This window comes from Hemibagrus wyckioides, linkage group LG05 (genome assembly GCF_019097595.1).
Source record: "Hemibagrus wyckioides isolate EC202008001 linkage group LG05, SWU_Hwy_1.0, whole genome shotgun sequence".
Lineage (NCBI taxonomy): Eukaryota > Metazoa > Chordata > Actinopteri > Siluriformes > Bagridae > Hemibagrus > Hemibagrus wyckioides.
Genome location: NC_080714.1, coordinates 18,548,285 through 18,575,633, shown reverse-complemented (window position 1 = coordinate 18,575,633; position 27,349 = coordinate 18,548,285). Strand labels below are relative to the sequence as shown.

Here is a 27,349-nt window from a genome sequence, read left to right as displayed (position 1 = left end):
AGTGTTAGTCAGTGTTAATAGCGCAACACACATGATGTAGTCACAAACTTATACACACTTAATAAGCATACCACAAAGAATACAAAACTCATAGAAACCAAAGCTGCCAATTAGCATGTTGTCACTGAAACACAAATACAGTCAGATTTTATAAATATTTTAATTATGAAGAGGCTATATATTTTTGCCTTGCCTTGTAAATAAAGCCATTGTGCTAGATGTTGCTATTATAACAGCCAATGTTGTCTTCTGCTAGCAATGTAAATGAATAATCATTATATTAATGTTACGATACTTTCTGAATGGTTTTGACTAGTAAACATAGTAATGATAACTTTTTTGTTATGAAATGATTCTGTAATGTACAAACATATAAATTAATCTATTTTATTCAACAAATATTTATTTCATATTATTTAATACCCATTTTTCGTCATAAAAATATACACTCAGTTTCAGTGTTTAGTTACATTTATGGTGTCTTATGCTTTACGTACATTTACTGTGTCATATACTATATAAGTATATATGTAGAGGTTCCTCTACCTGGACCTCTACCCTGTCCATCAGTGAAAAGGGACCACAGCTAAACAGGTATTATTTGATGGCCAATTCTCAGCACAGCATTAACATGGTAGTAGGGGTTGCAAAGGTAGGACTATATCAGGTGCATCAGTGTAAACACATCATTATCACTGCTGGGTTGCCAGTCCACTGTCTAAAAATATCTAGTCAGACAGCCTGATGGTCAGAATATAAAATGCCAAAATGATGCTGCACTTAACACATTAAGCCAACAAACTACCCTGAGTAGCAGGAAATTTGCCTGTGTATTCCAAGAAGATATAGTCATGATTAGATCTTCTGTAAGGATAAGGATCCAAAACATTTGCCCATACAAAAATGGATCTATGCTCACAGAATCTAGATTGTGACACAGCCATTCCAGTCTCATGACACAAACCCCATTAAAAACCTCAAGGGTGAGACTCACCTTGCAGGGTGAGAAAATTACCAATCATGCCAATAATTCTTGAACTAATTATACAGTATATTTCGCACCTGATCAAATGGCCAGTTGTAAACTAGGACTACCAAACACCTGGAAGTTCTAGGTGTAGAATAAACCATAAATAGTTCAACAATAAACTTAAAACTCAAATTAAATCAAAGAGGTGCTGCTGAGTGAGTGTTTTTGCATCACACCTCCTCAGCTGGTTCCAGAGTAGTTGCTGGGGAGGATCTCCTGCACACAGTCAGCCGATGACATGGGTAGCTGATCCCAGAGGAGGCCAACGTCATCTACACACAAACACAACATCATAGTCATTAGCTACACAGAAAGACCAAGACGCATGAACAAGCAATCATAGCCCATGTACGAGCCTTGGGTTTAGAGATTGGAAACACTGGGGGTAACCAATCGATGTGTTAGATGACAGGGAGCTGACAACAGGTGGCCAGGGTCAAGTAACCAGAACCATACCCTTTAAGTGAATGTTGCTTAAACACTTGTTTACAGGCTTGGTTTTGATTGAACTGCTTGTATTAGAAACTTTCATTTATCACTGTTCTCTATGGATCTAAACAGGAATGATATCTCTGATGATTTAAAGAGCAATATTTCTATCAGCTGGTCTGCCTGCAGCTAGAAGATGAAGGGGTGGGGTGGAAGTCTGGTTGTCTCATTAACTCCCCATCTGCAGTGGAAATGTCAGCAGGCCTGCGCACTATAGGGACTCATTAAGACCTGTCTGCCCCTGACACCTCCCCAACACTGCGAAACAGAACGCTTCATCCTCTCAGCTCACATCAGCTTTATCAACACTTACCTGCCATTATGGTTTATCGGCTTTAGCGACACTCACCTGCTCGTTTTCGGGTCTCGTGTCAGCTTTCTCAACACTTATGTGTCTGTGTATCGTAACTACAGAGCAGGGCTAATTAATTATATTGACTCTGAGATCACCTATGCCATCGGGCTGTCATCTAATGACCTACCTGTACAGACACGTCCATCAACCGACATATATGAGAGTAAAAACTCTTGTTCCTATTCCATGCTTGTGGGTTTAACTAGGTAAAAGCTAGCTTAAAGGTTGACTGATTCCCATAGGGAGAGGTCAGATCCAATGGTGCAAATTGAGAAAAGAAGGGATGGACAGCAGACAGCATGGGGTCGTAATCAGTCCTTTTGTAAGGTGATTCAGCTAACATGGGCCAGCTGGGTACTGCTAAATCAGGAGGTAATTGCAGCAAGAGCAAATTAATTGCTGGGTTTAAACACAAAATATATGAAATCAACATTGTGATTTAACACTGTTATGACCAAAAGGCATCCAACACTGTACACAAATGCTCTGTATAATATGTTGCTGCTCTTGTTCTAATATATGTATGTGTATAACCAGAAGGATTCTGGCATTTAGGGGGAATGATTCATGTTTCATGCTTTACAAGAAAACTAAAACGCGCTTACTGTAGAAAGAGGTCATAGACAGTGCAACAATCTGGGGTGAAATTGGGTGAAATACATGTCAGCAAAAATGCTTAGCACCAAAAAAAAATAAATAAATAAAATTATAATAATAATTTTGCAGGAGTGTTATTGTAAGTAGATCAGTGTATCCCTGGAAGATACAATGATTACGCTTAAGTAAAACAGTTACGGGGGTGTTTCCATTTACATATTAAAATGGAACAGACCTTTGAAGAGCTCCAAATGGATGACTGCTCAATAATTACTCTTCTCCCTAAGCAATCAAAAACACATGAACACTGGTTCTGGCTTCTCAATAGCAGGCTTCCCCTCCTGCCTTCATAAGAGTTTAAATCAAGTTTCATCACTTCACCACACAATAGGGATTGAAAGAAAGGGCAAAAGGAGCTGGGTATATTGGAGACAGAACATATGAAGTAGCGCCCTGTTCCATACTTAGTGGTCCTTTTCTTCCTCTTGAGATGCTGTGAGACAAGCACTGCTGCCTTGTTGTGTGCTCAGCAGCCGCAGGCTACAGAGAGAGGTCACCCTCCCGCCCCTTTTCCTAAACCCCCGCTCCAGCCGCACACAATAAACTCGCCTTCTCTTGGATTCTCTTAATTACCACGTGCATCAAAAGCTCATGCACTGGGGTGCATGCAGAAGAAGATGTCTTTCCCTCTCTCCAAACAAACCTTGCAAACTACCTAATTCTTTTACTTTTTTTTTTTTTTTTTACTTTTCCATTCTTCTCTTTGAGTCTCTCTATCTGGCAGTAAGGATGAGATAATTGCTGTAGACAGCTGCACTTGTCTGATCTTGAGCCCCACCAACACCTCACCCCTGTGTTCTTTCAAAGGAAGGCCACAAAATTCTGTGGACAGCCAAATGAGAGAGAGAGGTAGAGAGGTAGAGAGAGGTAGAGAGAGGTAGAGAGAGAGAGAGAGAGAGAGAGAGAGAGAAAGAAAGAAAGAAAGAAAGAGAGAGAGAGAGAGAGAGAGAGAAAGAGAGAGAGAGAGAGAGAGAGAGAGAGAGAAAGAAAGAAAGAAAGAAAGAAAGAAAGAAAGAAAGAAAGAAAGAAAGGGTGATGCCCCACCCCAAACACCTGTTGAGGCCTTTCAGGTTGCCAGTTGTGGAAGTGGTTTTCTTTGATTTAGCTGTGAACTAATCAAACTACATTAAGCCCTGCATCATGACTGGAAGCTTTATCACACCCAAACTCAACTCATTGGCTATTAGGTAACCAGAACTGTAATATGGGCTAAATGTCAAAGCAGCTGTGGTAGACCACATCCAAACTCCAGCTTGAAGCTTGGCCTCAGACACCATCACAACATGCAAACGGACATGTAATGCCTGTTCAAAGTCACATGGCACAGGCAAAAAAGTCAGAAGTGGCTGATATGATGAAAAGAACGTGTATGAGGAAGTGTCTATCACCCTGCAGACAGCAATCTCAACTCAGAGCTCTGGGCAGATTAGCGCTGAGCCCTGTCACTAAGGCAACCAACAGGCCCAATAAGCCTCCTACTCGAGTCCACAAGGTGAAGATCCCATAAGAGGAGAGAGGCACATAACCCCTCTGAGAGCAGCCGCAGTAATACATTAGCAAACACCATGAAACACTGGATAAATGTCAGCAATTATGGTGGAAAGTACTCTAATATGGATGTACCAGAGACTGTCAATCATTCCCTCAGGTGTTTCATAAGGCTATCGGTCAGAAGTGATCAGTCAGGAAGACGGAGTTAAGCTGCAGTGCGACTCAGACAGAGACATAACCTTGGATGACATTACACTTTGACTTAAAAATGACAGCTAAAAGTCTGTTAAAAATGGTAATCATTGGTAGCGGTCCAGAAAAGGTTAGAAGAAAAAAAAAAGCCAGAGGTTTAACCCACAAACCTTTTCTTTGGGAAAAAAAATCCACTTGTTTGGAAATAATTTATCTTGAGAACAGCAATAATCAATATGGCTCAATGTTCAATAATGCAGGACTGAAAGTAAACACATGATATACTCTGTTTTTCTCCGCTCAAACAGAGCTGCAGTAACAAGTTATCTTTTACATGAACATAGTGGGTAGGTGAACTGATGCCACAGGTAACAGCCCTGCCAACAAAAATGTTTGTAATATCACTCTCTTCTTTCACATACTTAAAATAATAATCTGTTGATACATTTCCAAGAATCCAAAAAATGAATCTTTACTGCCAATAAGCTAATGGACTGGATTCCTGGAGGAGCAAAAGGCCTGTATCATATATTACCATGTGTAAGTTTGTCATCTTGATAAATCTATTTTTCTAATCTATCTTTCCATTCTATTCTATTTTTCTAAGTATCAGCTGCAACTCAAAATTCATTCAATTAATGTAACTGAATAAGCAGACCAAATGAGTTCAGTCAAAGCTTCTTCAGGCAAGTAAATATTTGTTGAGAAGATAAACAGGCGCTAAATGGTGTGAGTGCAGATTTTTCTTACTCCCAGCAAAACTTATCAGAAAACTTAGATTTAATTTTAACTATATTTAGCTAATAAAGTAGAAAATGACAAAGTTTAAATAACAATAAAATAAAAAATAATAATGAAATAATAAATTATATATATACACAAAGGAAATGCTGCTAAAGACTTTTAAGGAGGGGGGAAAAACAAGTTCTTCCATATAAGCATGATTAATGTAAAAAAATAAAGCAAGAAAGCTAGAGACTGGGCACTGAACAATGAAAGCAAGCATCCATTGATTCAGGCTTCAAGTAAATGTAATTCTAAGCCTTGGCTGTGCTGTGTATTGGTACAAATCCTGGGAGATGAGACTGGGTTAATGAGATATGCACAGAAACAGCCTGTCTGCCACACAGGAGCTTTTCACTTTAATACACGGCAGGTTATTTCAATATGAGCCTTGGCCGTTATTAAGGGCCAGTGTTTTTAATATCTTCTCCTAGTCAGTGTGTGGCGCAAGGTGAACCTGAGATGTGGCCAAGCACGAGCCTGCCACACATAACCACTTACCAAACAGAGCCGGCATTAATGGTTTAACGTGGCCTAAAGAGTATTCATGAGTGGCAGGCCTCTTCACTCAAGCCAAGCTTGTGGCTTCAGGCCTTGACTGAGCACACTTCAGTCCCCTGAAGTGGCCAGGTTGAAGTGGGCAGTTTCTGTGGTAAGAGGGTGTATACTAAATGACCTAATTTCTGCTGTGCTTTTTACCACTCGATGACCACTTCAGACACACTTTTACACACAAAAAATGAAACAGGTAATGTATGTTAGCCTAAAGAAAGGGGATACAAAAATAACAAACCATTCATTCATGATCATTATTGGAATGTCGAATAAAAGAAAATTCTGAATAAAACCTCAGTAAGAAGGGTGTGTTTGGTATTGCTATACTGATTTCAGAAAGTTCAAGCTAATACATGAATGTCAGGTTTAGGGTTGTTGGGAAAATCACACCCTAAACAAACTGTTCAGGAAAATGTCCATTTCCTTTTAAACTAAAAACTAAAATACTAATGGATTAGGATCTGCTAAATGGATAAACTATTTATTTGACTTATATGAAGTATGTATTTATTTTATTTTTGCTGGTAAAAGCAAGTATTTATTTCACTGTTACACACTCTCTATACTTAACTCCTCCTAAGAGTTAATGTCAATTGAAACAATTGATGAGGGAAATCTTCCCATGGCGTTATATGGCTGATTGTCGTGGTTTCTCCAAATTTAGTGGTAAGGCATCTTCTGATCAGTGGGATTGTGTGAAATGAAAGGCAGGGAGCAGTGCCCGGGGTGGGAAAGGTCAGTGACACTCTACTACATGAGCTTAAATGTCCACAAGCAGAGGACAACAAGAGGGGAGAAGATCTGTGACATCTTAATTAGTCTCTGCTTTTGGAAGATGCCAAAGCAAAACAGATAAAAAAAATACCAGAAATTTCATTTTATTTTAGATTTTTTTTTTTTTTTACAGTCGTAAGGCATTAAAACTAAAACCAATCTGTCTGATGCTAGTTACGATCACAAAGTTGACACACATTAATCACACGATTAGAAAAAAAATAAAAGTCTTACCGAGTCATCCAAGGCTGAAGCAGGCCAGCCGTCCCACTGCTGATGTCGTACTGGGATGTTTGTCAAATCAGAGATGTTCCTTTTAACCTGAAAACAGTGGGGACAAACAAATCATGTGAAAAATGGTTAACCAAAAAAATATTCCGCCTGGATCGCATCACATTTCTAGGCAAAGTACTGCATAAGCGGCAAAAAGTAGGTCGCACCCCACAGGGAAGCAAGGCATAGTTTGAAAAAAGTGAGGGAATAAATGTGAAACCAGCATTCCGTGGATATCTTGCCAAATACCTGATGCCAACATCTCAATTTAAAATTGACAGTATTGCTCTTTGGTGTGTATCTGCACTTAATAACATTGCGTGCTTTTAAACAGTTCGTGTCTGCTCTCGCCCCAAATGCCACTGTTGGTTTAAAACCCGATGCCAGTCTGATGAGCAGCGGGTGAAGGTGATCAAAGCGTGTGTCGCTTGGATATGGACTAGTGCAAATTTGACTGCATTCCCCCAGAGATCCCACTGTAGAAGCAGAGCAAACTGGCCATTGTGCTGAAAATCCCATGCTGAACATGACCAAATCCCAATGCAGGCACATAGAGTGGACATGGAACATTAGCCAGGACACATACTTGTGTCAATGGAGGCAGAAAACTATGATCACATCATGGCTGGAAAAATAAAATATATGAACCAGAATCCGAGGTGCGGCTGCCTGGAATACATTTTAGTAAAGCAATATCTCAATGCTAACAGAGATTTTGAAAAAATATATAGGTGTCAACACAGCTGAGCGAAGGCAGACTGCCTTTTTATGCCAATTCATAATATACATTGTGTTCCCAACAGCACTGAAGTCAGTTACATAGACAAGAAGTTCTAAAATTGTGTGAAGCATCTCAAGTTAATGCTAGACCCAGTACAGACACTTAAACAACCAGCAGCCCACACACTAGGCTGTGAGCAATGCTTTATGAAGTGAGCAGAGGTCAGCCAGGTTGGCCAGTGTTATTACAGAGTGTAATATCTGTGTTTGACCAGAGGGCTACAGGGATTTGGCTGCCCAGGCCTGACCGGCAGGCAGCAGTGAACACCCGTGCTCGGCTGTAATGAAGCGTTTGGGGTCAGAGGGCAGCTCAGCCCAGGAGAAAGAAGAAACTAATGCCAAAGCAGAGGTCTTGGGTGAGAGGAGTTTAGCCGTTCAAGAACAAGAATTCTCTATGGAGCTCTGCCATTTTACTGCTCACTTATCTAGACCTCTCGTTATGAGCACTAGCCCACTGTCAATATTGCCTCTACTTCTTCTAGCATAGCCTGTCCTATCACGACAAAGATCCAAATAAAAGATGTTTATTAGTGTTTGATTTAGGGTTTTAACATGGACGCAGGTGTATCAGATTGCAGGAACACTATGAAAAAGCAAACTCAAAATATGTTCACGTGCGGAACGGAGTCGATGGCATACGGGCTGACCGGGAGAAATTTTCCAAAGGCTGGGTGAATTAAAATTAAATAGAACGTGAAAGTCATTTGCCCATTGCTGCTAGTATATTCACAAACTGCAATATCATTAGCTATTCATGAGCAAAGAATTCCACCTCTTCTACTAGACGGGAGCTTTCGATATAAAACACACATTACAAAACTAAATGGGAAAATCTCTTTCCACTCTCTTCTCTATCTACATATACAAGGAAAGATAAACAAACAAATCGACGATATTTATTTACCACCAATTCTGAAATTAAAGAGATATCTGAATGAGATATTCTGAGCAGCTGACATTTGTATCATGTCCTAAAGCCTTTTTTTTCTCCTGCAGGCCACAATGAGGTTTGATTAAAATAAAGCAGGAAAGAGCCAGACCTATTAAATTCTAGCTGCACTGACATTTCATTTTAAATGTCAAAATAGACTCTTCAGCAATAGGGGGAAACTGCCATGCATTGGGAGGGGGAAATTGAGGGGGAAAAAAAAAACAAAAAGGCTGACATTATCTCATAAATACTGTGTGATCTCTTAGATAAAGACATTTCAGCTGCCATCAAGAAATTCCCTCTCCTAATACTGCATGCAACACCAGGGATTTGTGTTGTTCATGTACACACTTCTAGCATTTTTAAAACTCCAGGAAAAAAATCTGCACTATAGCGGATAATTATCCAAAATACACTGTGTATTCAATCAGGAAATTTTGAAACTCTCTTTTCAGATGTGTGTAAATGTTTGATAATAGAGTTGTGTATGAAAATACAGGTTTAAATGGCATAGCCTCTGTCTTTTACTGCCCCCTAACTGACAGAAGCAAAACTACATTATTTTGTAAATCTTGTTGCACATCATTGGTTCATTCGCTTTTCTTTATTCCAGTGTGTGTGTGTGTGTGTGTGTGTGTGTGTGTGTGTGTGTGTGTGTGTGTGTGTGTGTGTGTGTCATAAAAATTAAACAAGCAGACTCAATGTCCTATTGCATATCCATATATCTATATAAAGGAACATAGAATCTAAAACTTGAGGTTATAAACCATGCTATGATTTTTTTCTACTAGGAACATAAAACATTATAGGAATGTACTATACAATGTATTAATACAAAGAGGAAAGCTTTAAAAAAAGTGAAAGAGGAGAATAATAATAATAATAATAATAATAATAATAATAATAATAATAATAATGAGCCTAAATTAGCATACATTTTCCACTCACGGGCAAATACATGCATCCATGCACATACACACACACACACACACACATTAATGATCCAATCTCTCTAAATGCCAAGTACTGGTAATCCCTGGCTGGAGAGGAATCAAAGAGAAGAAAAGGTTGCCGTTAAACAGTCACAAGCTCTTCACCACCAGATGCCTTTTATTCACACTCTTTTACTCTCCATCTTTCTTTTCTTCCTCTCAGCTTGTCTCTCCAGCTGCGGGAGGCAAAAAAAAACAGCAGTGACGGAGAAATCCCTGGGATAGCTCGTCTGGTCACGGACTGTGAAGCCCGATCGGCCGGCCCTATTCTCGCCACCACTTTTCTGGCAAACATTTGCTCTGAGGCTTAGCTCGGGCCGGCACTTAGGGTTTGGGAATGCCAATCAGAGGGAGAGAGAGAGGGGCCCGGGGACAAATGGAGGCAGGGAAAGGATGCGTTCCCTGGGAGCCACAAGGCAAAGCAAGAGCCTTTGGCAAAGACAAACAACAGGACACTCTGAGACTCTCTCTCCTGCTATTGATATGCACAAGTAGAAAAGCATCGGCTAGTCTTCAGCAAAAAAACAAAAGACCAACAGAGAGAGAAAAGATGGCTCACGGGAGCCTCCATATGTAGCCGTGTTGTGGTGAATAGGCATGAGGGCAAAGCTAGGATTGAGAGAGCTCTGTGTTGCTGTTTTGTTGCTTTTTCACACAGGTCTTTATGGACAGTGACTGTAAAAAAAAAATCCTTCTCTCAAGAGTAACTTTTTAACATCAACAAAATGCTTAAGAGGAACATTATGACACCCTGCTGAGCTTTTCTCTTTTTTTCCCTTTCCCAGACTTTTTTTGTGTTACTCTATTTTTATTAGCATACAAACAAAGTTTCAGACTCTTTAATCATTAACATTAGAAGTGAAACATAATGTGTGTAAAACCCAGGCAACCACCATCAAAACATCACAAGGCGGTATACACTTTCCTAATGTGACCATAATTCATGGTTGCAGTTACATGACAAAAAAAGGCATCATTATCACACGTAAGTTCTGTACATACATGTCCTCTCCCACACACACCCACACCCCCCAGCCCTGATCCTTCTTTCAAGGGGTTTCAAGCTGGAAAGCCTGAAGACTACTGCACAAGGCTGGAGCAGCCCATTTGATTCGGCTTTGTCCAGCAAAGCCTGGTCCTCCTTTCGCGGCAGGCTGCCCTCCTCAGTTGTTGTAATCCCGGCAGCAACACTTAAGGTTCACAGTGGGTGCTCATCAAAACCATCTGCTGGGGGAAGGGGAGCGCTCGTCGCTCACACTTTAATCTCTTCAATTAGCACCATTACAAACCTGTCAAATAGTCTGATTACTGTAATGGTGACCAGTACCATCAAGGCGAGTGAGATATGCTATGAGTACACAGAGTTTGTTTTAAATCTTATAATGGGACAAACCATTGCAACAAGTAAGGGCTTGAGAAGCTGAATCTGTATTGACCAATAGTGTCATCAGTGGTGTTCTGCTTAATTATTTTATACATAATGCAAGTCATTTAATATTTTGAGTCAAATATCACAGTAATAAACAACAGGACATCTTGGATTTAGACAATGCTATCTATCTATCTATCTATCTATCTATCTATCTATCTATCTATCTATCTATCTATCTATCTATCTATCTATCTATCCAATTACTGTAAAATTCTGTACATGCATATTTGACATTTCTTAATCTACAAAAGCATTATACATTACCACAAGACTTTGTAGACAAAAACAGACACTTTATTAGTCAATATCTTCTCGTCACATAAAACCAAAGCCCAAACCTGTCTCGAATGAAGTTTAAGAAAACAAATGAACATCACAAATGTGTGTTTCTTTCTGGCGGCAATGTGTAGGCCCAACGTGACTCCCCCTGCACAGAAGGGGGCTAAAGCAGGCCAGTCAATCTGTGGGGAGCTTGTTACACTTGACGTAGAGCGTGCTACCTGCTGTGAATAATTAATGGAGGTACTGGCTAAGCGCGGCATGCAGGTTACTGGGGCAGGCTGGGGAGAATGTGAGGGAGCCGAGGGTGGGGTTGTGTATTTGGAATGGAGGCAGTCAGGTTTTGTGCTCCTCACACACCAACTTTAAATACTTCACTGCAGTCTGTTAAATGAAGAGTATGAAAGACTGTTGTCCATACAGATCCAATGTGAGAGGGAAGGGAGTTGATTAGCCATTGGGAATGGGGGTTTTATGGTGCGAATCCACCTTCTCCCTCCTCTAAGTAGCAGCTCTGGCAATAGCAGCCACAGTGATGAGTGAAAGGCAAACACAGAACTGGAGTGCTCCAACCTATTGATGAATATTTCATCTGCTTCCAAATCCACTGTTTAATTTCACATCGAGAAATTAAGCATCTCCCTTGCAGCCCTACTCCACAAACACATTCCCCCCAAATGTCTCCCCTATAGGCCAATTTGTCCTGTGATCAAACAGCTTTGGGCCATTTAGGCAGACCGTGGCTGTGTGGACAGACTGGAGAGAAAAAGCTGACCAGGAGAGAATCTGCTCAGTCTTATCCACATGGCAGGCAGACATACTGTTTGGAACTGCCAAACCAAACGAGAATCATGTAGTGACTTTTGGGATTTAATCAGATGGGGAGAGTTCCCACTAAAAAATTTGAATAAATTTGTTATTATTAAAAACAAATGAATTAAGACTAGTTTGTTTTATATATACACACACGTGTGTGTGTGTGTGTGTGTGTGTGTGTGAGCAAGATCCAGTGTCAAACAGATGTAAAGATCAGAGAGGTGTGTGTTGTTCTCTCACCTCCTGGATGGTTCTGCTGCCAGGGAAATTGAGGTTGTACTCTTTCTGCGCTTCCCGGTGGAGGACAATCAGCAGGTAGTTTTGATTTAATGACTCCTGCTGGACGCTGCACAGCAGTGGAAGACAAGAGAAAAAAGTGAAAGTGAGTTAGAGTCAAGCAGAGGGACGAGTCAGGGCTCGCATACTTCTTCTCCCTGCAGCGAGGAGAGCTTCCTTCCATTTCCCAAGAGCCTGTGTGCTCAGACACGCCCCAGGTACCCTGCAGCTCTCGCAACCTCGCCACCGCAACCACGGATACCTGCTGCCTGTCAGCTCCAGCTCAGCAGGGGGGTAAAGAGCTAGGGGGCAATGCTATGCCCCTAACACACCTCCACCATCAGGGCCATCTGGAGTGCCACACCATTATATTGATCTTAGTTAAGGGGCCTAAACACCTCACAAAGTGCCAGAGGGCCAGAAAGTGAGCCATAGATTCATGAGGGACTGCTAGTAAGCTCTGAGAGAGGTAAGCAGGATAGAGGGACACATGGCTAATCACAAACGGTGGAGGTCAAGTAGCATTTGGAGCAAACGCCCTGCTTGTGCGCATGAATATGAATCAACATCTTAGAGACGTGGTGGCCAGCTAATCACGGTTCAAATGCAGGCAGCAAGCAAGAGGAGAGTCGGGAATTAATGTGTGGCACGCACATTAATTATGCAACCACTGCCTTAATCTGAGGAGCTTTGGACACGCTTATGTTAACAGAGGCTCACATTTACTGTAATGACAGCATATTTACATTGACTAAAACTGTGGAATCAATATGTAAATGTAATGTTTGTTGTAGCTAGCAGGGAAGATTGGAAATTGGCACATTCGGAGGAGCAAATGCATATGTGATGATGCGCGGGCTGTGTAAGTAAGAGCCCAGCGAGAGCTTTTCCAGACAAAGGTGGAAAACATAATAATACCTGAATGGAGGATTTTAACTGGCTTATTTTCAGGATGTGCTATCTTATGATGAAGTATAAAGGGTTTAATGGCTGATAAACCCTAAAATCACTGCACACAATAAAAGAAAGAAAGAAAAATAATAATAATTTAATGCTGGTACTATTATTTTATTATTGTAGGAATAGAATTGGTTATACATATAGCCTTTGCCTAAGTTACAGCCAATATTCTAATTACATTCCAACTTTCCATATATTTTATGTGCAAAGATTTTAATTCATTAAGTATTGAACTGCAGTATAGTATAGGTTCTAAATTAAAATCATCTTGGAGATTGCAATTACTGTAAATTAAATGATTCTACTTCAAAAAAAGCATCTGATATTCTATCAGGGGCTAAATGTTATAGTAATTAAGTTATAAACTTATCAACTATCGAAATGTGCTAATGATAATCTGATGATATATGAATAATGTGAAACTATCGATAAATGATTGTCATTTATATCAGCAATCTTAAAGTTGATGCTATAACCATGTCTCATCAGAAAAACCTATTCATTCACAAAATCAGAACTTTTCTGTTATGAGATATTTTGTTTAGATTCATGACATATAACCCAATTAGATTACATATTACATTGGATAGAAAACCAACTCCATATTCTATATATACACAAGTCCCTATTTAGTTTCAAGCTGTAACACAACAAACTTTGGGAAAACAAGGCAAGAATAAGAATCTGAGGCTACATTGGGCACAGGCTTCTGCTTTCTGGTTCTGTTAAAGCTGGTCTGCATCAAGGCTGCGCATCCTGTGATGCTTTTGAGCTCACCATGGTTTTAAAGCATAGTTAGTTAAGTTACCATAGCCTTCCTGTCAGCTCAAACTGGTCTGACCTTTCATCAACATGCTTCTGCTTCTATATTTCTGTTTCTATATTTTTAATGAATGAGGTGAATTGCAATATTGCAGTATGTTTTATAAGTAATATATGAGCCATGAGTCTACATTACAGGTGTCTTAATATAAAAGAAAGAAAACCACAGATACCTGTTGATCTGTCAGAACTATTTTCCATAGCGATGGTGTAATTTGTTATAGAGGAAAAAATGTTAAGTTGTCTCCTCCCAAAAGCTCAAGCAGCAGGTTAATCGGTTCAGGCTTAACAAAGTTCAGCTCTCACAGCTCCCATCAGCACCTGGTCCTGAAACCCCCCCACTACCGCTTGCTTGATGAACTCTTAGCCCTTACTGCCAAAGGCAATGCTCCTTATAGAGCATGCTGGAAATAAAATGTCACTGGCTGTTATAGACAGAAAAACAAACCATTGTGTAAATGAGGAGCAGTCTTAACAGATTTGATTTACAGATTAAGAGCAGAGCCACCATCAGTGCTTAGACTACCACACAGGAAAAGATCTGAGTAAAGCCTCTGCCTCTCATTTCTCATCTTTAATCAACACACACACAAAACACACTCTAACTCTTTTACGTAAAAGACGCAATTATATACTGCATCGCGTTTCACATGAAATTACCTCCTAAAATATGTCTATGGCTTCCCGTGTTGTAATAAGACGAGTCCAAATACGAACTGGTGTTAAACAGTTTATCTTGTGCCAGACCACCAGCTTGCTCTAGGCCTCCGTATCTCAGCAGAGTTAAAAAAAAATTGAGATAAATACCAAATGTTCATTGACCCATTTGTATAAGAAAAATCTGGAGTTCAAATTAAAATAACCTTAGACACACACATCATCTGGAAGCAACAGAAATAGATGATTTGCTTTAAATTATTCAGCAAGCTCGATTATTTATGCTGGAGATTAACGCCGTGGATAATGCTCCATTTTTTGATATGAGAAAGGGAGGTGCATGTTAGCATGGGCGGGTGTGTTCATTATGCTTGGCTCTTCACTGGATTTCTGTAACTACCTTGGACGGAGTCTCTCCTGAAAGTCTCGCAGCCGGTGCTTTATTTGCATTCAAACAGAGGAGAGAAATGAGCAGGCTCAGAGATGCGCGGATATGTTTGATTAATCTGTTTGGTGACGGCGAACCGAGATGTGCTTTGCGGTAATTGCCTACAGTGGCTTTTATTTGTTAAGTAATGTCCCATTTTCACAGCCTGCACCCAATTATAACAGCGAGACGCCGCTTGTGATGATGAACTCTAAACAAGCTGAAAGAGTAACGGCTAATGCTGCATGCCGTTACTGTGGATGCAATTGTGGAATGGATGCAATTGATGCAAAACACTTCATGCAGAGCGTGCTGGAATTTCATATTTACAAAACATATTCAATCTTATCAACATTTCTTAAGGATGTGACTTTTCAATGGGCTCTTGTCTACAAGGTATTATCTGAAACACTGCCAGGTAGTGAAGAAAGGCAGTCAACAGCCAGATTTTTGGGTTTAAGCTCCAGCTGCGCCATCTGCTGCCCATGGCCAGACACCCAGGAAGACAAGGAAGGACTGATGTGTGTTTACATAAATATTTATGACACACACAATGCTACTCTCAATGCAGGAATATTGTCTTAGTATTCATATCTCTTATTGCACGAGATCGATAGAGTAGTTAGAATGTATGGCAGGGCATCAGATAAGGAAGTAAAAGTATTCCGAAAGTACAAAAACATAAAAAGGCTAAACCTGTGTCTATTGAGGCTTGGAAATATTTATATACTGGATTAATAAAGACAGCAAGGAGTATATGCTTTCCTCTGGCTTGGGTTTTTTTGTTTTTATGCATCCGACCTTAGACCGTAGGTCTGAAATTCCCCCTTGGGTTTTTTTTTTTTTTTTTTTTTTTAATCTGATGGTTCTCAACATATTTTTGTATTGTTTTATATTTGAGACACACTCAAAATATTTCATCATAAAATGAACTAAGAGCAGTTTTTAAAATATAACCTATTTACTTTTAATTTTCTCAAATATACTTAGCCAAAACATGGTAAAAACTAAAAACTCTCTTGCTATGAAATTGATTTTAACATTTTCTAAAAGCTCCCCAAATCGCAGTTTAGTTCTAATTTTTGTGACATTTAAAAAGGAAAAAAAAAATGTACTTTTTAATGGTAATGTATAAACTTTGGCTCAACTTTATTATGCAGGATTTTTTTGCTTCCTACATTGGGTTGGTGGTTTTGTGCAAATTGCTACTTATAGTTTTTTTTAAGTAAAACGTACTCCCTATTTAATCTATTCTTAAAAATAATTATCTATTCAAAAACCTTAAGTAAATGCAACATAGCTAGAACTTTGCACCGCAAAACTTGTGACTGAGGTTATCTTGAATAAAATAAATTACTACCATGCCTCCACGGTTCTGTATCAGGATTTCCTTATCTACATTGCAGCTCCTGCTTACTACAGTAGTGATCATTTGTCAGACTTACAGATAACTGTGTGTTTGGCAGATCACACATACACACTCCTACATACACTGTTTTACTGCAGTGCCGTTATAAAGCTGATACCACGACAGCAATAACTATATGATTAATCTTGCAGCTGCATGAGCATTACAGCCCAGCACATCATAACACCATTGACTCATCACAGATGCTCCGGCCTTAACCGGTTACTGCGCAAAGCTGCAGGTACTGGTCCGGTGAAGCAGCAGGGGCGAAGCTCTTTCACAGCCCCAGAGGAACATCTCGCGGCCTCTCTATCCGGGTGTGACAGTTATTTATAATGGCAGCTAACAGCTTGCCTGCTCACTCGGCTGGAGGTCCTCTCTTCACTGCGCCGCAAGGCAACACGCTTACTGGTAACAACAGGGCCACTTACACATCCAACTCCCGTGTGCACACATACACACAAACTTCTTCTCTCCATGTATCCGAGATCCCACCCTGACTCCACAAAAATAGCGTCTAGGAGATAATGAAGCGCTGAGGCTGGAGATCTACAAGGTTGTGGTCAGTGGAAAGTGTGCCATTTAAAGTGAGATTACTGAAGGATATGAGGATTATGTTCCCAATCAGTTGGCCAAGAATAAAACACTATGGGATAAGTGCTCTGGCTAACTGGGAATCATTAAAACCTTCAATTAATAACATTTTACATTAATACACTTTATTTTAACAAGCCATAGCTATGGAACACTGCACTTTTTAACCTTAAATATGTTTTGATTGCACCCTCTCTATAAGAGAATAATTATTAGGAATTACACCATGTAACAACTTTTTGTTGTTCCTGGATTGTATGAATGCTTATAGCACAAAAATATATAAAATGGCCATTACTACTCTGAAACTTTGCTTTGTTACCAAGACTAAAGGTATTTTGATTTAATTATTTAAATTACCTTATTTTCATTGTCTAAACGGGTGAATTTACATATTTACATATATTTCTAATGACAAAGACAGAAAAAAGATAGATTTTAAAATACACTGTAGTTGGACAATTTAATGGGAACATAAAGAAAGACTTACAATTTCATATCAACAAAAATCTCACTCCTAAAACTACGCACTCCTAAATTCTGTATGATTGCAATATAAATACATGTAAATTTTTCATTCATGTTGTTTATTTCCCCTAACTTTTCTGAATGAAGAGACTTCAGATTCTCCTAGCTTCTCAATAAAAATAGATGAACTTCCTATGTCCTGGTCCATAATAACCATTTTCTCTACTCCTGAGATATAAACAATTAGAAAATAACACCCACTACCCAGGAACAAAAACTGTGTTAAATACTTTGGGGTTTATTTTAAAATACATCACCAAAAATGCTTTTTTGTTACTTGGTTCAGACTGTAAAAGAGCATTCTGAGAATTTAGGTTTATTTGTTGTTAGATTTTTAAAGTATGTTAGTAGCAGTCCAACAGCTTTCAAACCAAAGCTTCTGTCCAATCATGTACTTTGTTATTCAGTTTCTATACTAATATGTCGCATCTGTGTACAATCAATCCAAATAGGTTAAATAAAATTTCTTTGAAACATTACACATCTATTTGAAATGACTCAGGGGAGACAGGGCTAGACCTCTAAGCATTAAGTGACTGCAGACTTACTATATTATAATAGTTAAACATTTTATGGAGAATGCATACTAATATTCCATGCATTCCAAGTTTCTAAAATGAATTTGGCAATCCACGATGAGGTCAGGCTTTACTTTAATTGGATTAAACTGAAGTTGACCACGTTCCCATGTGTAAATCTAAACGTCCAAATGATGAGATTTAACAACCGGCTAACAACCGACCACCAATCCAGACTGCAATTACAGTACAGCAACACTCAGAAATCCTGCTCCTGATAGCTCAAGTTCCAACAGCATCAGGATCTAATCAAATGTTTAACACCTGACAGAAGCGGGAAAATATGTGAATGCGACTCGTTGACATGTTTTGAACAGAGCATGATTATCGAAGCATGATTCTAGAGCGCATTATTAACTTTTCCTCTCGTGTCTGTTCACACGTCAGAGTACAGTGTCCACACAAGTCGACAGAGATGCCAGTTTACACACAGCCACATGTCGCTACATCGCCGGCCTCTCCCGCTGGGACTAACAGCATCTCTAATCAACATAGATAATTAAACAGACACACGCATACACAAAAAACACACACACAAATCTGATGTCCTTCTCACACCACTGCTTGTGCTCCTTTAAGCGGCTGGAGGGTTAATGACACTGCAAGCTATTTTCAGTTTGCAAATATTGTGTTTAATAACCGCAAACACGTTTCTAACAAATAATAACTGTGATGAATTCCATTAAGATTTTCAAATCCACAACTAGAATTGGAATTTATTAGGCCATATACACGCCTGTGATTTATCGGAAACCGAGACTGACCTTAGAGTACAGAATAACAAAGGAAGATCTGCTATAGCTGATAGATATGCAGGATTGATAAACGGTTTACTTCTAAACAGAATCAATTATTTAGAATTGAATATGTGACCATTCAAATCTGAATGCTGGATAAATATTCATTTGATATAAATATAAATATTTAAGTACAGTATATAATATAGTATATAGCACAATGCTGTTGAATTTTTGATTCAGACTGGGCAGAAGGTATTGATTCAGCTCAGACTGTAGCGGCGGGTTTGAGTCAAATCACAGGTCTACGTTTATGCGCTCTTTCTTATACGTCACCGTTTCTATAGTAACAGCTAATTCACAGAGACCTTCCACATAATCTGAGCCTTATAACAAACCGATTTTGTTGTTTAACAAAGAAAAACGTATAAACACTGATAATGTGGAGCTTTGCGTAAGGAAATGTTGATTTAACATTTCTCGTGGAGGCTCCAGTGTCAGAGCAACACTCGAAGGTAAAGCTGTTCTTTTACGTTTCTACCACGGGAAAATCTTCAGGAGATTTTGGTGTCATGCTAAAAAGCCCTTTTGTCTCTAAGTAATAATAGGAGCTTTTTCACAGAGATGTGACAACTTTATATCTAACTATATGTAACTAGACGTTCACAACTTTAAATCTAACTAACTGTTATGTTCGGTGTGCCTTCCATAATAAATAAAATAAACATGTACATTCATTAGCAAAGTGCTCTGGGAAAGATGATTAAAAAAAAGAAAATCCTCTTTTGTATCGCACTGCCCTGTTGTTATAACTGCATGCCCTTACATGGTTGTATTATCAATATGAAAATGATTCCACTTATTATTATTACACATATATTACATATCTATAACACTGTGCATTTAAACTCTTTTTATTTTGCTTGGTATGAAAGCCCCACATAAATGATCAACATTTTTAGCACATTTAGCAATAATATTCTCCACAAGGAGACGCTATTAACACACAAGTAATCCTTGTATGTGTTTATCACTGTAACAGAGAAACCTGACATGACTCAGAAGGATATCACATGTATGCATGTTTTATAGTCTAACCATATCAAAATTAAATCTAAACTCTATATTTCAGTTAGGAGATAGAAGGATTCGGTATTTAAGTTGTTGCACAAGTTCTAGGTCACTAAGCAAATTAAAGATACTGACCATGTCAAATCCTTTGTAGAAAAGTTCTCCGCTCTTCTAAGGAGCGTTATCTCTTTTACTGAAGCATGTGTTCACACATCAGGCTAACAGATTTGATCTAACATGGATCATCAGTTTTTACACAAATTTGTGGACTGCACACTGTCATTAATGCAAAAAGAGAACAAACCAAATATTAAGAAACTCTGAAATTCATGTCAATATTTCTAAAATTCTACATTTCACAATGTATTGCTGATGATATAAATTTGTAATGAAAACATTTGCTCTAAACTGAAAAAAGAATGCCACACAGATGCATTCTTATTTTATTTGCTGGGCATTAATGACTCCTTGCGCCCTTGCTTTCGATAAAGGACAGTCCAATGACCATAAATATCTACATAGCTGAAAGATGTGACAGCGATTTTTTCTTTGGCTTTTGTCCCAGACAGTTTAGTTCAAAACAAACATGATTATGCATAACTGCTGTTTCTGTTCTGTGTCCTGCTGCAGAAACTATTCACTGATGCAACACTGTCTGTCTCTTGCATGGGCATGCACAGAGGTTTTGCAGGATGTGTCGGTACAGCACACACACTATGTGACTGAGAATTGTGTGAGAGAATGATGTGACTGCAAACATTTTCCAGTACGGTACCAGCCGTGGTATTTTCTCTTCTATTCTCATCTCTTTTATGAAACCAGTAAGATTTCAGCTCATGTGTGCTACACTTGATTAAATAAAAAAATAAATAAATAAAAAAACAGGATTAGAGGATAAGTTACTGCTTGTAAGGGTTCAGTTCCTTTAAACTGAGCACACAGTGCCATCTAGTGTTACATAAAGTCCCATTCACCATCCGGTGATGAGAAAAGCACACCAATAACTTGACGCCTTCTAACAAACCCCAGCGGGGGTAATTAAAATGAAATTTGTGAAGTTTCAACTGCATAAAATTCCTTGCTTTCAAAAAAACAGGATAAGCATCTAAGAATCCATTTCATGGCTTAAAAATTCAATTCAAGTTACCATGACTAGCATTCACTGAAATACTTTTCCTTAGCCCTAAACTAAGCAAAAGAATACAATAATATAATCTGTCTGTATGAATTGTATTGATGCAGAATATTGCATATTATATTCCAGTATTAAGGAAACTGGTGCTATAGTGAAGTCCTCAGGAGAACTGATGTCTCCTTGGTGGTGATGACCTGATGTTTAAAAGCTTTAGGGTAAATAACACCCTCACAGCAAATATGTAAATAGATATAGTGCTGCCACCAGAGTGAGTGGGTCAAGAAATCCAGCAGAGGACGCTTGTGGAAAGACATGGCATACTGTGTATACTTAAACAAAGTGTAAATAAAATCTATAGTCCCAAATATAAGTCTAAACACTATATAAAGGCTGGCTGTAGATATTGGTACAGTGAGTAATATTAGTAAACAAGCATTAAAGGGGGGGGGGGTCCTAACGTGTATGCTGAAGATATGTGGGTATATTTTTGTACAAATGTTTTCTTTTGCTTTCTTTGCTTACTGCTGATTTGTTATTTTTCCTCTTTATTTGTGTGAGTATGGACATTATGCTGGATCTCGGGCTTTTCTGGTGCACTTGTAAATAAATTCCATCATACACCGGAGAGTATATAAGGGTGAGACATCATTTTTTGGGGGGGATTTTTGGGTTGGACCTAGGAGACCCAATCTTGGTCTGCCGAAAGTCAATCTCACAGTAACTAAAACAACAATACAGTTTTATTTAACTCTGTTTAGTGAGGTTTTTATCAACGAAAAACAATGCATGATGAACACACAGTGCATGATTCAGTATTCACAAAGAGTCTTGTGTTTGTAGTGTACTCTGAAGCCAAAGCATATTTTCTTAATGTATTAGTTACTCCACCATACTGCACTTACACCATACTGGCTTTGAGCTCTGACATTTTTGAAACTGGGTGTTGTCATGGAACAGAGATACTAAAACTTGCTAAAACTGGGGCTGTAGATGACCAATTGTAGCACAAACACATTAAAAAATATACATTATTAAAATAGTAAATTATTTTCTCACATAAATAATCTTTTTAATTGCAAAAAGCCATTTGTTCATATTTCAGCACAATGCTTTTACATAAATTTTATCACGCTTTTAATTTATATTTAAATTAAGCTGCTGGGTTTTTCTAAACCTTTTGCCACATGTCAGAAACTGTAAAGACTTGCTCCTGTGTGGTTTGGAGATCCAGTCACACATATACATACCTGCTCTGGCTGCTGCTGGCAGAGGGAGCGATGTCAGGGGTCAGTACATACAGGCTGTTGTTCTTGGGCAGGTGTAAACTCCTCAGTACCGTCTGAAAGGGCAAAAAGTAAACTGAAACTCACTAAAAACATACAAGAATGTAAACAGAGGGAAACAGTGCTGTAAAGCATAAAGAGTGGGGTGGTAATGCATCTAAGGTTTTAAATAAATCAGGATTAAAATAATCCTTAGCTCAGCTGAATTAATGGTCTTAATTTTTGTCTGACAAACAGGATTGTTATGAGTATAAAGGGTTGTGACTGTTATATGGTTGTATGACTTACACTGTCAGACACATCTGCACTCTTCCAGCCTTTTAACTGCATTTTAGACACGGGAACCTGAAGCTCTGTCTCCAGAAATGTTTTGATATCTCCTGCAAAAAAAAGGAAAAATGTGTTCACATTCAAAATGAATTACACGGGACAACCAGAAGAGGGCAGAATAAACCTTCATGTCTGAGTTTAATACAACAAAAACTGACTACCCCTGGAGAGCAGACTCAAGTTCTAGATGTCCAAAGTACAATAGTTTTAAATGTATTACGAATAAAAGTTAATATTAGATAATATAATTATAATAATTAAATATAATATGATCCTTTTAAAGGTTCTCACACAGCTCACCTTTATTTATAATCAATATATGATTTTCATATTGTACTAAATATTTACTTTATTCCTTACTGGCATTTGACAGACGCCTTTATCCAGGGCAACTTACAATTCACCTCATTTTTTTTTATACAACTGTGCAATTGAGGGTTAAGGGCCTTGCTCAGGGGCCCAGCAGTGGCAGCTTAGACGTGGGATTCAATCTCACAACCTTCTGATCAGTAATCCAACACCTTAACCACTACTCTACCAAATCCCCATTTTCTTAAATATGGTGTTGCCTTTTTGGGTTTCAACTTTGTATTTTCATGTTTATTAACAGTTTACATTAATGATGCCAGTATGTCAGTGGGAATTAGGCTCCACTGGACTCAAGGTTGCAACTTATAGCTCCCCAAACACCAATTAGGAAACACTAAAGAAAACGCCCCCTCAACCTGTAACGCATTCTCATCCAACTGAAGGAATCTTCTTAACTAGGAGTTCCTTGCCATTTTATAAGGAGTGAGGTCAAATCAGCATCAGAAATAAATAAAGTATGGCTTCTAGCACTTAAATAAGTCATGCTGTTTGTATATGCAAGTATTTGCTTAAAGATCATTCAACATTAGCATGTAACAAACACCAAGAGACACACAGGCTTAAATAACAGTGTAATAGCTAATTTTAGATGCTTCAAAGGAGATATTTCTAAAAGAGCTGTTTGTAAAAAAATTAATGAGCAACTTGAAATGAGCAACTGATATTGCTGTGAGATATCTGATCATTTGATTCACTAAAATATTAAATTCCACCAAGATTTATGAATACAAGTGATACTAGTGTCAATGCATTTTAATGACATTTTAGTGGAAACCAGATTTCTGGTGCTTCCTTAAAGCAATCGCCTGTGGGTTCAGTGTTTTTAGAGGAATATATACATGACTTGTCACAATTAGTTCCTCATTACAACTTGTGATTTCTCACTTCAAGTCAAATATAGCCTTAGCCCTAAGTTGTCTTTATTTGTCACATATACTATAGTGCACAGTGAAATTCTTTCTTCGCATATCACATCCTTGGGAGTTGGGATCAGAACGCAGGGTCAGCCAAGGTGCAGCGCCTCTGGAGCAGGGTGGGTTGAGGGCCTTGCCCAAGGGCCCGACGGTGGCAGCTTGGCGGTGCTGGGGCTTGAAACCAGATCTACGACCCAGAGCCTTAACCATTTGAGCTACCACCACCCCCAACGCAATACTGCTTTAGTTCTTTAGTATCAACTCTCTCACTACTTCAAACCATCATGTTTGTCATTTTACAGATTGCTAACTGTCCAAATCTCTGGAACAGCTATGTTGTTAAACTGTGCTGCATTTTGGAATTTTGAGTCCAGTGTTTGCTGTTTCTAATTTTTTCACATTGTTTTATCCAAAAAAAAAAATATGTCAGCAAGAAAATAAACTCTTAGCAAAACCTGACTGTTGTCCCTTATGTCTGAGATGGGTGAAACATTTCTTCTCCATTTAAAGGCCATTGTAACTGCACAAGCAATATCCCTCTGTGACATCAGTGTGCCACACAACCTGAACCTTCTCACACAAACAACTAAAATACTAAAAAAAATACCCAACAAACTAGAACCAGAACTGCTAAACATGTTCAATATAATCTTATTTGACCTATTTCAGGGTGGAGTCTTGTAAACTCAGCAGTCTGTAGTTTAGTGAATATATTGCATACCAAAATGAGGCACACATTAAAGCCATGAATACCAAGTGCACATTTTTGGACTGATGTTTAACTTACAGTTTTATAAGTAAATTCAAAGATATCGGAATAAGTGGCTGGATTCGACTGATTACATCTTGATTGCATTTGCCTGAAACAAACAGAAACTCAGCGGCTCTCTGACTCAAATCAGTAGCAGCAGCAGCACCCTGCTGTAGCTGCTCTAATTCAGAGAAATACACAGACACACACACACACACACACACACACACAAACAAACTAATGCATCACTAAGAATTTTCACAATACATGCCACTATGCTTGTCTTGCCAAATAAGCTACACTGGCCAAATTCCATTGTGCCTTATGTTACTGTACTGCTTACGAACTCAAATGAAAACTTGGGTAAAGTGGACATCATGAAAGCACTGGACTTGAATGTGGCCACCGTGCTTACATTAGTATGACCATTTTGGTCTGAATGGGCCAGAAGTCTCACATCTGCCTGGTTGCTAAGCAGACGAAACTGTAACTAATACTGAATAATTCAATCATTTGTATCTGGTGTGGACAATTACTAATACTGCACACAATCAGTCTATCTAATACTCCCTCAGTTTAAACCTATAAGCTTCTCTATATAACCTGTCATAAAGCTTTACCACCCCAGAGTAAACACACAACATCCTATATAAGCACGTCACCTAAATATCAGTGTGTTGGTTTAGCTATCAGTTTAGCTATGTTTTAAAGCTACGGAAAGTCTGTGAAAGGAGTTAGTTCCAATAAACAGCCATTTATAGGCAGCATTTCTAATCATTATGACAATCATTAACATTAATCAGTGTATAAAATAACAGTAATCCATAATATACTCGACAGATAAGTCTATAAAGCCCCATTTATTTCAAAGGCGGAATTGCTTTCTAGGATCAATAGGACCCTAGAGCTGAGACTACTCAGAAAAACCACATGGTATTTGTGTGCTTTCTGAGAAGTAAACTTCATTGCAAGTGCAGGAAGCTCTAGAAAGAAACCTGAAAGTTTTAACAGAGTGCAATGGGCAACAAAAACAAAACATGGGTTGTTATATTATGAGAAAGAGCTAACAGAGGGCAAGAATTTTTTTTTTTTTTTTTTTACAAAATGAATAAAACAATTCCTAGAATTAAAAAAAAAAAAGGTTTATATAAAAATGTGCAGTGATGTTTACAAAGGAATATTTTGATTAGAGATCAACAGAAAGATTTCGAAATAAAGATATTAATAAATATTTGGTAGGAAAATGCTACATAAAAGGCCATCATTTTTCAATCATCCAACGACATTTGGACTTTCTTTGATTTATCCTTACATTTCCATTACTGCTTTTTGACTTGAGGTTCAGCAAATGAGGATAAGTTGACAGAAGTTTGAACACTTGTTCTGCATGTCAATTCCCAAACATACTCTCTTATTTCTATCTTACATTTTAATAATATTGTAGAATTGACAAAATCATTTATAGTTTTCATTTATAGATCTCTATCTATCTCTAGATAAAGAGATTCCTATTTAAACCAGTTTGTCTGTGTGTGTGTGTGCACCAACATTCCCATACTCACCCACTGTGCTAGTATCCTCTAGTACCACATCTACTGAGCGTGTGCGGTACTCTACTCGGAAGTTGAGCATGCGTGGCTGCCGCTCTAAAATTTGCCGGGAGGGCAGGACAGGGCAGAAGGCAGAGGAAGAAGACGATGGCGGTGAGGATGGTGACGACATGGCTGGTGGTTCCGTTGCTGCTGACTGGCTGTCAGCTCCTAGCGGGCTCGTCTGAGATCCCTCACTGCTGAAATTGCTGCAGAGCACAAAATTCACACAGATTATTTCAATCAGGAAGATGCAGATAAATAGAGACATGAAAAAAAGCTAAGAAACACACTTAATACAGATTTTAAAAAATTCATTACATGAAAAAATATAATGTTTTAAATGTACTTGCTCTTAATAAAATGAATATTTCCCTACATCTAAAATATACAGCAAAAACTATTCTTCTGGGTGTTTCCCCAGAAATGAGCGAAGAGGTATTTGAACAGTACAAGACGAGAAAACCACGCAGCCTCTGCCCCCAACTTCACAATGGCAGCAGTGCAACTATCCAAACAGTATCCAAAGTCAATGTAAACAACCTTTACTGCAACGATAATATGTGCGGGGCTCAACAGAAGCTCAATTGTTGAGCATAGAGGAAATCTCTTTCTCTGCCTTTTTTTTTTTTTTTTAACTCCTTTCTATTCATACTGCTTGTGTCTGGAGGCACAAAACAGCTTTTTCTGCCTCTCTCTTGCTCTCTCGGTGGCTGATGGTAGAATTCCCCCAAGCCCCCATCCCCCTGTAGCAGTAAATAATGTCTTTTCTGTGGCAGCGGGTAGGACAAAAGCTCTTCTCTTCTCTTCTAGGGTCAGCACATATCGCACTGAGAAAAGGAGCAGGGTGCCAGGAGCTGCTCACAAAGCATGGATTTATTCCACCTTATTATAATACCAAAGGTTAAAGACGTTAGGGTCCCGGGGCAGCCAGGGCACAAAAATATAAACCCACAACAACTGTGTTTTCCGCTAAATTAATAACGGTCTTGACATTTTTTTGTAACATACTCTTATGAACACAATTAGAAATTCTGATCCATAAAACCTGATCCATATCTTCCTATTTACTATCATTTTCCTAACTCAGC

At 38.7% G+C, this 27,349-nt stretch overlaps 1 protein-coding gene across 1 annotated transcript in view; it reads right to left on the bottom strand.

The window, feature by feature from the left end:
• The window catches only part of faf1 (Fas (TNFRSF6) associated factor 1), a 66,813-nt gene that overhangs the window by 24,934 nt on the left and 14,530 nt on the right, over window positions 1–27,349 (bottom strand). The window contains exons 4-9 of the mRNA XM_058389388.1: window positions 26,232–26,467; window positions 22,594–22,685; window positions 22,270–22,361; window positions 12,070–12,175; window positions 6,561–6,647; window positions 1,207–1,302 (exon numbers count right to left, since the gene is read on the bottom strand). Coding sequence (XP_058245371.1) covers window positions 1,207–1,302; window positions 6,561–6,647; window positions 12,070–12,175; window positions 22,270–22,361; window positions 22,594–22,685; window positions 26,232–26,467 — 709 coding nt within the window. The remainder of the gene's footprint in view (window positions 1–1,206; window positions 1,303–6,560; window positions 6,648–12,069; window positions 12,176–22,269; window positions 22,362–22,593; window positions 22,686–26,231; window positions 26,468–27,349) is intronic.